Source organism: Erythrolamprus reginae, chromosome 6 (assembly GCF_031021105.1).
Source record: "Erythrolamprus reginae isolate rEryReg1 chromosome 6, rEryReg1.hap1, whole genome shotgun sequence".
In the NCBI taxonomy this organism is placed as follows: Eukaryota; Metazoa; Chordata; class Lepidosauria; order Squamata; family Dipsadidae; genus Erythrolamprus; species Erythrolamprus reginae.
The window spans coordinates 76,918,755-76,932,050 of NC_091955.1; the positions used below are offsets into that span (position 1 = coordinate 76,918,755).

At 38.8% G+C, this 13,296-nt stretch overlaps 1 protein-coding gene across 1 annotated transcript in view; it reads left to right on the plus strand.

The window, feature by feature from the left end:
• AKR1D1 (aldo-keto reductase family 1 member D1) overlaps positions 1 to 13,296 on the plus strand; it is an 83,360-nt gene that overhangs the window by 54,097 nt on the left and 15,967 nt on the right. The window contains exons 3-4 of the mRNA XM_070756314.1: positions 8,591 to 8,707; positions 10,438 to 10,515. Coding sequence (XP_070612415.1) covers positions 8,591 to 8,707; positions 10,438 to 10,515 — 195 coding nt within the window. The remainder of the gene's footprint in view (positions 1 to 8,590; positions 8,708 to 10,437; positions 10,516 to 13,296) is intronic.

Consider the following 13,296-nt stretch of genomic DNA (forward strand, 5'->3'; position numbering starts at 1 on the left):
TTGCTGGTCATGTGACCAGGTGGGAGTGGCTTGACAATCATGTGACCGGGGGGGTGTTTTAAAGGTCACATGACTCGGTGGGAGAGGCTTATCGACCAAGATAAATTTTCAAATAGGTGCTTGGACTCTTTTTCAGTTGATTAAGTTGATTATTTGAAAAGCCACAAAAAGGACAAAGGACAGACATCATTATTTGTTGAGGAGCACAGTAACATTTTAAGGTTTTGTACTGAACCCACAAGGTTCAGTATGATAACAGATTAGGCAGGTAGCTCAATTTTCTTTAATTGCTATGAAAGTTCAGTTCTAGATAATGATTAAAATGATTAAGGCATTTATGAGTAAAAACATACTATTTAATTATTTCCTATTTTAAAAGTAATTAAGGATCATACTAAGGCAGTGTTTCCCAACCTTGGCAACTTGAAGATATTTGGACTTCAACTCCCAGAATTCCCCAGCCAGGATTTGGACTTCAACTCCCAGAATTCCCCAGCCAGCAAATGCTGGCTGGGGAATTCTGGGAGTTGAAGTCCAAATATCTTCAAGTTGCCAAGGTTGGGAAACACTGTATTAAGGTACTAAAGAAGGAAGGGCAATTAAAAAACTATTTGGTATTCAATAAATAGTGCATAAACTTACTATTCCCATGGGGGCAGCAGCCCATTAATGGTGGTGGTGGTAATTTAACAACTGGTTTGCCCAGGGTCAAGTTAACCATCACAGGAGGCTCATCCCACATGTGTGGCAGAGCTAGGGGATGGGAATGGGCCATGCCTCCCACAATAGCCAACCCGTCCCTGGGTGACCCAATTGTTTAATTATTTGTATTCTACCACTGGACCAAGACTGCTTACATTGTGGAGTCTTAAGGTACCATTCCAGATGGCTACTGCTATTCTCTGACAAACACCTGATGTTTCTGATTCAGAATCAGTTTGCCTTTCTTACACAATAGATCTCAGCAAACTTCTGGAAAGTCTCCAAATACCATTGTAGTGCAGTGGTAAGTCTGATGTAGCAGTTACCCAGGACACTTTGAGTTGTTGTTTATTTATTTGTTTGTCTGTCTGTCTGTCTGTCTATCTATCTATCTATCTATCTATCTATCTATCTATCTATCTATCTATCTATCTATCTATCTATCTATCTATCTATCTATCTATCTATTGTTAGAGTTGAAAGGGACCATGAAGGCCATCGAGTTCAACCCCCTGCCCAAGCAGGAACCCTATAGCACACCAGTCAAGTGGCAGTTCAATCTTCTCTTAAAAATGTCCAGAGTGTTGGAGTTCACAACGTCCGCTGGTAGGTTGTTCCACTGGTTGATCGCTCTGACCGTCAGGAAGTTCCTCCTTATCTCCATGTTGAATCTCTCCTTGGTCAGCTTCCAGCCATTGTTCCTTGTCCGGCCCTCTTGTGCCCTGAAGAATAAAGTGATCCCCTCCTCTCTGTGACATCCCCTCGTATACTTGTAGACTGCTATCATGTCCGCTCTGGCCCTCCTTTTCTCTAGGCTATCCATGCCCAGTTCCCTCAGTCTCTCTTCGTAAGTCTTGGTTTCCAGTCCCTTAATCATCTTAGTTGCTCTTTTTTGCACCTTCTCCAGAGTTTCAATGTCTCTTTTGAAGTGTGGTGACTAGAACTGAATACAGTACTCCAGGTGTGGTCGGACCAGGGCGTAGTAGAGTGGTATTAAGACTTCCCTGGTCTTGGAGTGTATTCCCCTGTTGATGCAGCTTGGGATTGTGTTGGCTATTTGTTGAACTGTCTGTCTTAAATATGAACGTTCTCTGAGTGACAGTTGCTTTCTCTCACAGGGCTATTTCTGTGGAGGGAAACAGGAGGCGGGAGAATTAGATCTATTTTCTGCCTTGAGTTATCTATGAAAAGACAAGATAAAAATACAATAACAACATCCCTGTTTACATTTTTCAACAGTTACTAATGATAAGCATGATGCCTCCCGTGCAGACAGTGATAAATGCAGCAGCCTTCATATTTCCTTTGTTTCAAAGATTTCTTTTTACCGGAAATCTGACAAAAAAACAATCTTGAAACACTTGCAATTCGAAAACATTGATAAAGGGTAATAATCAGAAGCAGCGGCTATGATTAAGCAAAGGAGTCTTGAAAACAGATGGAGAAAAGCTTACTTTTCATCTGGCGATTCAGAATTATTATTATTATTATTATTATTATTATTATTATTATTATTTAGATTTGTATGCCGCCCCTTTCCGTGGACTCGGGGCGGCTCACAACACAATAAAACAATTCATAACAAATCTAATAATATATAATTTAAAATTTAAAATAGTTTAAAAAAACCCATTTTTAAGCAGACATACCTACAAACATACCATACATAAATTATATAGGCCCGGGGGAGATATCTCAATTCCCCCATGCCTGACGACAAAGGTGGGTTTTGAGGAGTTTATGGAAGGCAAGGAGGGTAGGGGCAGTTCTAATCTCTGGGGGGAGCTGGTTCCAGAGAGTCGGGGCCACCACAGAGAAGGCTCTTCCCCTGGGGCCCGCCAACTGACATTGTTTAGTTGACGGGACCCGGAGAAGGCCGACTCTGTGGGACCTAATCGGTCGCTGGGATTCGTGCAGCAGAAGGTGGTCTCGGAGATATTCTGGTCCGATGCCATGAAGGGCTTTATAGGAAAGCCCATGATTGCTCTTGCAGCTGCATTCTGCACGATCTGAAGTTTCCGAACACTTTTCAAAGGTAGCCCCATGTAGAGAGCGTTAGAGTAGTCGAACCTCGAAGTGATGAGGGCATGAGTGACTGTGAGCAATGAGTCCCGGGCCAAATAGGGCCGCAACTGGTGCACCAGGCGAACCTGGGAAAACGCCCCCCTCGCCACAGCTCAAAGATGGTTCTCTAATGTGAGCTGTGGATCGAGGAGGACGCCCAAGTTGCAGACCCTCTCTGAGGGGGTCAATAATTCCCCCCCCAGGGTGATGGACGGACAGATGGAATTGTCCTTGGGAGGCAAAACCCACAGCCACTCTGTCTTATCCGGGTTGAGTTTGAGTCTGTTGACACCCATCCAACTGTTGATGTTCCATCCCAACAGATAAACTGCTGGTGGCAAATTTCAGGGATGAAAAGGGTTATTAAAAGTCTGCACTTATGTCACTATAACTCAAGATCTGACTGAGACAGAGGGCCTTTCTCTGTTAGTCATGTCTGATTCTAGGGCACAGGCAGTGAAGGGCTACCAACTTTTTTACTATCACATTGTGGGTGTGGCTTATGCAGGACACCCTGCATTTTCTTTCAACATCTTTCATGTAAATTGGGTGCTCTGGGGTGGAGCTCCATTTTTGCCACCCCACTGCATTCCCCCCTGTCCGAGCAGCAGCCCACCCCTGGGCACAGGCCTCATCTCAGCTGAGGAAGCCAGCAGGGTCCAAAGACAATTTTTATGATCATGTGGCTAGCCAAAGCTGTTACCTTTCCATCAAAGTGGTACCTATTTAATTTAATTAGCCAGGATAGAGCTGGAAGGGACCTTGGAGGTCTTCTAGTTCAATCTTCCGCTCAAATAGGAGACCTTATGTCAGAATTATTTTGAATTTGCGTTGGAAACATGGCAGATACCAGACAGAAGGTAGTTTTCTCAATAAAGACACGACATCAGGAGTTCTTTCTTCAGAAGGCTCTTTTACTTCTTCAGTAGTATCAAAGAGTAACTATCTACTCTACACTATATTACAGAACAAACTACCAACCAACCAACCACTATCTGACCACACTATTTATTTATTTATTTGCTTGCTTGCTTGCTTGCTTGCTTGCTTGCTTGCTTGCTTGCTTGCTTGCTTGCTTGCTTGCTTGCTTGCTTGCTTGCTTGCTTGCTTGCTTGCTTGCTTGCTTGCTTGCTTGCTTGCTTGCTTACTTACTTACTTACTTACTTATTGGATTTGTATGCCGCCCCTCTCCGTAGACTCGGGGCGGCCAACAACAGTAACAAAAACAGCATGTAAATCCAATACTAAAACAACTAAAAAACCCTTATTGTAAAACCAAACATCCATACAAACAAACAAACATACCATGCATAAATTGTAAAGGCCTAGGGGAAAGAATATCTCAGTTCCCCCATGCCTGACGGCAGAGGTGGGTTTTAAGGAGCTTGCGAAAGGCGAGGAGGGTGGGGGCAATTCTAATCTCCGGGGGGAGTTGGTTCCAGAGGGCTGGGGCCGCCACAGAGAAGGCTTTATTAAACCACTAAACCAAACCATCAAACCAGACCATACCCACACAAAAGGTGCATTACATTATATACATGCACTGACCAATCAGATCATAGAATAGATTGTATCATTCTGCTGAAGCACCATCACTTTATTTCTACTGTACTTGTAATATTACTTCAGGTTTATATATCCTGACACCCTATACCAGAGATGGCTAATCTTTTCCAGACCAAGTGCCCAAAGCATTCTGCTGTGGAATTGTTTTCCTGGACTGGTTTACCTACCTTGGACTGACATCAACCTTGCCAGTTTCTTTCAAGAGAGACTGATGGACTTTCCTTTGTTGGTAGAGATGGCTTTTGGTCTTCAGGGTGATTCCATTCTCACTGAACATTGTTGCAGCAGCAACAACAGACAGATTTATAGAATACCTTGCAAAATGCCCTGAGGCAGCTAATGCAAAAGTTGAGATAGAATTTAGCTTGGCCAGCAGGGCACCTAATGCTCTCCTGAAAATTCCAGAGCCCTTTGGAGGAGACCAAGAACAATTGTGTGGTCTATTTATGGCAGGCTGACCAACAGAAGTTTGCTGGAAGAAAGGGCACCCAGATGGGCTATATCTATCATTAATATATTTTATATGGGCTATACCTATCATTAAGGGTAACAAACCAGTGATGGACAATTATTAAAACTTCATGCAAAGATTGAGAATTCCCTTTTGACGATTTCGCGAGACTCCAAATTGCAGTTGTGAAACTCACAAACCCAAGCTATTGCTATTGCAAAAAGTGTGGATGCATTGTAAGTATAAGTTTTAAAATTATTTGCCAGAGGTGTGGGATGGAAAGATCTGGCTTTGGTTTTTTTAGTGAGGGAGTTGCTGACAAATTGAGACATGAGTTGGTAAGACAAGGCACCCTAAATCAGGGGTCTCCATCCTTGGTAACGTTAAGACTTGTGGACTTCAACACTCAGAGTTCCTCAGCCAGCAAAGCTAGCTGAGGAATGCTGGAGGTTGAACTTCATAAGTCTTAAAGTCATCAAAGCTGGTGACCCCTGCCTTAAATTTATTTATTTATTTATTTTGTCTAATACACAATAATACACAATGAAGGTAATAGAGGACACCTTTGAGGAAATAGAATTAGAGAAAGAATAGAAGAGAGAGTAGAGGATAAAATAATCAATGAGAGAATAGAAGAAAGATATATGGGATATAGGAGAGACAATAGGACAGGGGTCGGAAGGCACTCTAGTGCACTTATGCACGCCCCTTACTGACCTCTTAGGAATCTGGAGAGGTTAACCGTGGACAGTCTAAGGGTAAAATGTTTGGGGTTAGGGGATGATACTACGGAGTCCAGTAACGAGTTCCACGCTTCAACAACTCTATTACTAAAGTCATATTTTTTACAGTCAAGTTTGGGGCGGTTAATATTGAGCTTGAATCTGTTATGTGCTCTTGTGTTGTTGTGGTTGAAGCTGAAGAGTCGTTGACAGGCAGGACATTGCAGCATATAATCTTGTGGGCAATATTTAGATCATGTTTAAGGCATCTTAGTTCTAATCTTTCTAGGCCCAGGATTGTAAGTCTAGTTTCATACGGTATTCTGTTATGGGAGGAGGAATGCAGGGCTCTTCTGGTGAAGTATCTCTGGACATTTTCAAGGGTGTTAATGTCTGAGATGCAGTATGGGTTCCAAACAGATGAGCTGTATTCTAGGATGGGTCTGGCAAAAGTTTTGTATGCTCTGATAAGTAGTGTGAGAAGGTTGTTGCTATGTGAAAAATAAGTGGGAAAAGGTATGTTAGATATGTTCGGGATCTTGAGTTATTTATAAAAATAATAAAGGCGGGATGCGAATAATAAAAAGAAAAATAAATAAATTCAATTGACTTGAGTGAGGAAAGGATTGTAATATTTGTCATTGAAAGATAGTCTGCAAACCTGGGCAATGAAAACATAGTTTTTACAATTGTTTTGGAATTCCACCGACAGTTGTATATATTTTTATTTTCTTATTGAAGTTATTTGCTACCCATCTCATTTCAAAGTTATTCTGGGTACTTTACAGTATTAAAAGCATTAATAATATTAACGCCATAATTTGCTCCTGCAGGGGAACCAACCTAACAACCTTCAGGATGTTTGGGGCTACAACTTCCATTAGCCCTTATCAGCATGGTGAACAGAAAATGCAGCCTTAGGAGAGTTACACATATGAGAGTTACAATCTCAAGCACTTCTAGGATATTTAATTTCTTCCTTTTGACAAACTCCATCCATGGCTATTAAACACAGCTGGAATTAATGGGTTCTCCCCTCAATATTTTGGGGTTAGATCATAGATCAGCAGAGTTGGGTTCACTTTTGTAAAGTACATAACTAATGGGTGCAAAGGAGCCCATTAAGGGTATCTTTATAATAAAACTCCATTTGCTTTGAAATATCTGGAAAATAATGCAACACCCTCTTTTTTATGGGGTTCAGTGACTGTTTTCATCACCTCAAATGTGCTACTTTCATCATATCAAGGGTCATCCTTTGAAAAACTATATCTGGCATCACACCCCAAAACGAAATGGAAGCATAGAAACAATTCAAGAAGTTTCAGACTGAAGATTAACCAATTAAAATAATGATGGCTTATATTTAAATTTACTCAGTTGGCTGTTTTATTCTCACCTTCCTGTAGACAATCTTTTGCAGCATAATTTTATTGATTTTTCTTCAGAGTTTATTTTTCATATTAACATCACAGATTCTACTTAACATATAATCTTTTACCTTGTTCCATCGCACCATCAGCTTCTCCAATTTATTCTTATCAAAATTATTTAATCTTATTTCCATAATTTCAAAATGTATGTGATCCACCATATACCAGTACCAATTTTGTAGTGTCCATTTTGTAGAATCTTTCCAACCTAATACCATCACCGCTTGAGCACTTTCCTTTTTTTTAAAAAAATATTTTTTTTATTAATTTTCTTTAAAATAACATACAGACTTACAAACATTTAACATACAATGTAGGGATGTATCATCCCTGCTCTTCTCAAAAGTATAAATGCAGATACAGAAAAAGGAATACATGATTGAATATCTAATTCAATGCTACTAATACAAAAAATATCTATTAGAAAAAATTGATATCATAAAAAAATTTCTAGCTAGTTTCAAGTCAAAAAATCTTAAAGAGAAAAAAGAAAGACAAATTTATAAACTAAATCTAATATAAATTTCTAATCTAATCTATACTTATTATTACTCTTCTTTCTTTATTTTTTATTCTTATCTATCCATTCATAAACATTGTTCCATGTTTCATAAAACACTTGAGCACTTTCATAAAATGCTTGAGCACTTTCCAATGCTGCGGTTTTAATTTCCTTAAATTCTCCTAGTTCTCTATATTTGATTAAAATTGCTATTTATTTTGTAATAATCCAATTAATGTTTAACATTTTATTAATTTCATTCTGGACTACATTCCAGAATTTCTGAATTTCTGCACACTCCCAAATCATATGCATAAAAATCCCTTTTTTCTGGCATCCGTGCCAACATATGCCCTTCTCTTTCCCCTGGAAGTGTGCAATTTGTACAGGTGTATAGTACCATTTATGTAAGATTTTTCTTCTCATCTCTCTAACTCTCGTATTTTTAATCTTGTATATATTTTCTATTATTTCTTTCATTTCTCTTTCATCTACAGTATTTGTAAATCATCCTGCCAACATCTTGTTAAACTTTTTGTTACTTCTTCTTCCATTTGCAATAGCATTCTATATATACTACCGGCTTGTGCTTTACTTTCATTTGTCTTTTCACTTATTATTGCAATCACTCTTTTAATAATACTTGATCAAGATAGAGCCAAAGAATAATAGATAAACAATTAATTTTTTTTGAATCCTCTTGTATGGGTGGTGGGGTGGGTGGGTGGGGGTGTTGTTGTTAGGTGATGGGCACATGCACTGTGCACTGTTATATGTTTGTTTTATGTAAACTTTTAAAAATCAATAAAAATTTATTAAAAAAAAAAAGATTTCTCTTCAGAGTTACTGCAAGTTTTAATCATTTGAATGGCAGTTATATCCACAGGAGTGGGCATAGAATCTAACCCTGTTTCCACTAAAGAACATTTGCCAAAGTATTAATTCCCTTAGGGGAAAAAATGAAGCATTGTGGGTTTGCTTTGGCAAACCTGTGGTTTTGTCATTCTAGAATTGAATATAACTAGTGCTGTTTTATTTTGTTTAATCCTGTTCACTCAAAATGGTATGTTTTTAAAATGTGTGTTCCTATATTCCATAGTTCCGAGGAGTAAAGTTCCCACTCTCTTTCCTTTCCTTCTTTTTGCCCTAGTTGTGGAATACATGCCACCCACCAGAAATGGTGCGTCCAACTCTGGAGAAGACATTAAAAATTTTGCAGCTGGACTATGTTGATCTCTATATCATTGAACTGCCAATGGCTTTTCAGGTAAAGTATTGTGCTGGAGCGCCGCCTAGCGTGTATCTTTGAAAATTGTAAATACATAAAAGTCTTGGCAGACCGTTATTCTTTGGGGACAATATCCCACAATTGTAGATCCCCTTGTAGAGAAGAGCTCAGTTAGCAGAAGACCAAACATGGAAGTGAGAGCACAGATTTATATTGACTGTCACTGTCAAAAGGCATATTATCCACAATTTAAATATTTTATTTTATTTATTTGACTTCCATGCTGCCCAATCCCAAAAGACTCAGGGCAGCTTACAAAAAATATAATACAGATGCAAAAAGATACAAAGCAATAGAAAAAGTCAAATATAATATCTAAAACTAAAACCCCGTAATAAAAAAAAAAATTGCTATAAAAACAGTCATAATTGCATGCATACACACCATTCATATAGTTTGGCCATGAAAGATGTACAAAGCCAGGTCTTTGTGGCCTTATGGAAGGCCAGTAGGGTGGGAGCAGTACGGACATCGGGGGGTGGTTGATTCCATAGAGCCGGGGCAGCCGCAGAGAAGGCCCTCCCCACGGTCCCGCCAACCTGCATTGTTTAGTCGAAGGGACCCAGAGGAGGCCAACTCTGTGCACACTTATTGGTCTCTGGGAGGCATGTGGCAAGAGGCGGTCTCGTAAATAGTTTGGTCCTGAGCCATGTAGAGCATTATTTTACATTTGGAAACATTAAACTGCAGTTTCCATTGTTTTGACCATTTATCTAGTAAAGCTAAATCATTTAACATATTACAGACGCCTCCAGGAATATCAACCCTATTGCACACTTTAGAGTCATCTGCAAATAGACAAACCTTCCCTACCAAACCTTCCCCTATGTCACTCACAAGTCATCTGCGAATGCCTGTAGTTTGTATTTCTCTTTTTTCTCCATTCTTTTTATCTCTTCATCTTGTCAAGTGTTCCTGGTTAACACTTCCAAAGTCAATATAAATAGCAGCAGGGACAGTCTAATGCCTTTCTTAATATCAAAGTTCTTTGCCATGTTTCCATTTACTAACTGCAGCTAGAATTGTATTTGCACAGCAATGGAAAAATGATGAGATAACATCAGATGAGAATGTAATTAAGAAAATATTAGAATGCACAGAAATTGATAGATTAATGCTCACTATTAAGGATTAAGAAACTGAATATTTTTTTATATGGGATGTATTTTATCAAAGGCTAGACAATAGAAACAGAAGTTAGAAAGAAGGAGACATAAAAAGAGGAGATGTTAATATAGGGAGCTATTAAGGAAGACAATGCTATTGTTATTATATTATTATATTATCAATATAATTGCAATGAATACTAAAACAAATATGTAGACTATGACCGTTTAAAAATAACTGTACCCAGATCACACACTGTTTGATGAAAATTGAATGTTATATAAATAAAATGAATAAAAAATGGGGGGAAATAAGTTTAGGCTTCAACTCCTACAACGAGAGTACTATGTGAGAGTTATATTCCAAAACATCTGGAGCACATCAGATTGCTGACACATATTGAGTGTCATATCTGACATATCTACATTTGATGGTTAATGTTCAATAAATTGAAATAGCTTTGAGCTTTTCTTACCAAATATCTACCTTCTCTTCAAACTGCAGGGAAATTGCTTCCCTGTCCAAAATTAACAGAATATTCTAACGTTGTGAAATTTCATCTCTTTTCCTCACCTTCCTGTGTGAATATTTTGTTTCTTCAGCCTGGAGAAAACATCTATCCTAAAGATGAAAGTGGAAAATGGCTTTATCATAAAACAGATCTATGTGCCACATGGGAGGTGAGTATTTAGGAAGCATTAATCGTATCGTAACTATCTAAAACCCATCTCACAATCCTTAGGACACCTCTTCCAATATGTTATTCTTCAGTCTGATTGGCTGGGACTGAGTTTAATTTAAATATTAGTCAGGCACCGCCCCCCCTTAGCCCTCCAGTCTAATATGAACGAAGGAGCAGTAATGCAAAACAAACTTTTTATTGAACCATGAGAAGCAAACAAACCTCAACCAGAAATTTAACGAAAAACCGTGACCCTGGTCCCAAAGTCGGGCAGGTCTGGACTCTCCTTGCAGTGCATCGAGAAGACTGTTCAGGTAAGTTCAATGGTCCTTCTCCAATGCACTTGCAAGGAGAGTCCAGGATGGGATATACCCAAGTTAAAGTCAAAATGAGGGAGAAGGCTGGACCAGGGGCGCTGAGAAAGAGCATACCCCTTGCAAAACCCGCCTCCCAAACTCTGCTTCCGAGGAAGCAAATGAGTCAATCCGGTAATGTCTTATAAAGGTGGACAGAGCCACCCAAGTGGCTGCTCGGCAAATGTCCTCCAGTGATGCCTGTGTCCTCCAGGCCGATGACGTGGCCGCACTTCGGGTAGAGTGTCCTGTTATCCCCTGTGGAACAGGGGTGTTCTTAACCTTGTACGCCTCGGAGATACATTCCCGCAACCAATGGCTGATTGTCTGAGAAGAAACCTTCCCTCCCATCACTCTAGTGGAGAAAAGAAGGGAAAAGAAAGTTAGGTTCCATTGGATGCTTCTACAGCAGTGGATTCTGAGTTTTACACTATACTGAAGCAGTAGTATTAGCCTTAAACCTTGGTGTGCTCAAGATTGATAAGTCTATCTGTCTATGATAAGGAGGATGTCATTTTGGCAAAAATTAGAAACATAAAATAACAACATAACACCACACAATACAGGGATGATCTGTCTACCTAATTGATCAAAATCACAATGCCATAAGAAGCATTGAAGCAGGTTATCAGGTATAATAAATTGCACAGGCATTCTGTAATTTGTAAAACATTATTTTTATGATATTTTGGCACATTAAATATCAATATATTACTATTTTATAGATGTTTTTACTGAACTCAGTACACGTCCGAAAGAGCAGAGAAAACTTTGGTGGCCTTAATAATATTGTTTGTGTGGGAAATAGAAGTATTTCAATGTTTGGAGACAGAGAAACCAAACTAGAAGGAATGTAAAAGAAATGAAAGAATTGTTTTTGTCAGATCAGTGTTGCAGACTGCATAGCAAGCAAAACAGTTGTGATATATTAAAATATTGATGAATTGGGAGAGACATAGTAACAAGGTCAGCCAATGAATAAGCATAGCAACTTAGTCTGCCAATGAGAGCTTAAACATATCTGAGTCTGTGCAGGGAATCGAAACTCAAATTTAAGCTAGAAGGCTAGGCGTCGCTCAGCCTACTCTGTCTGCTCTGAATTCTGAACTAGAAACTGCTTGTAATTGCTGTTACATTAAAGAAGAACTACTTGTGGTATTGTATATAATTTAATTTAAAATAGTACATACAATAAACAAGTCAAATAATTAGTAATAACATTTAAAAAACCATAATAAGCCAAAAAAAGAATTAACCAATCGAATTCACAATTATACAGAACAGTTGCAGTCGGACGTGATAAGATGTTACATTCATGCCCCTCAGGCCTGGCCGCAAAGCCAGGTCTTCACAGGAAGGATAGTAGAGTGGGAGCAGTGCGGACATCGGGGATTAGTTGGTTTCACAATGTTGGGGCAGCCACAGAGAAGGCTCTTCTTCTTCTTACATATATAAAGAAGTTAAATGAATCCTGCTGCATCAGTGATCTGTATGTGCTCCTGAATTTGTTTTATGCAACAAACTCTGACATGATATGAACCAGATCATATGACAAACAACTTGTGATGACTCCCACCTGGAGTTAATCATGGGCATGGGTATGGACTTGAACCTGTTCTGGTCCAGACTCAGAAAAGGACAGGGGGGAAATTATTAAAGATGACAGAGATGGCAGAGATGAAAACTGGGTAGGTTCTCGAAACATGGTGATGCTTGAGCCATAGGACTGGGCCAGAAACAATTGAATTGGTAATTCCAGAATCTGTCTGTCCATATCACCTCACCCCCTCCCAAGATGAATCAGTGTAGCAAGAATTGTTTCCGTCTATCAGCCTATCAATTTAAGCAATGAGAGAAACCTCAGCGAAGTACCAGGCTGGAAACACTTGATATACGGTACTTTTTTTAAATAAATAAATAAACTTGTGATTTATGGTTTTGATGAAGCTCTATTATAGAAAGAAGACATTAAAGAGAGAGGTTAAAATATAATTTACAGCTGGGGAAAATATTGGAGATACTTTTTTATATATTTTTATATCTATCTTTGTAACAATCTCCCTTTTCTTCCATTATTTTTCTCCTAGCGTTTTTAGTTTTATCAGTTTCTCTTTTTTTCATTTTTTCCAGTCCAATTTAGTTTGCATTATTTACTCTTACTTCTTTTTAACAACTTTTAAGTCTGTATGTGGGGGGAGAGAAAGTGAGTCACTAAACATTGAATATGAATTTTACTGAAAGAGTAGTAGATCCTTGGAACAAACTTCCAGCAGACGTTGTTGGTAAATTCAAAGTAACTGAATTTAAACATGCTTGGGATAAACATATATCCATCCTAAGACAAAATACAGGAAATAATATAAGGGCAGACTAGATGGACCATGAGGTCTTTTTCTGCCGTCAATCTTCTATGTTTCTGTTTCTAT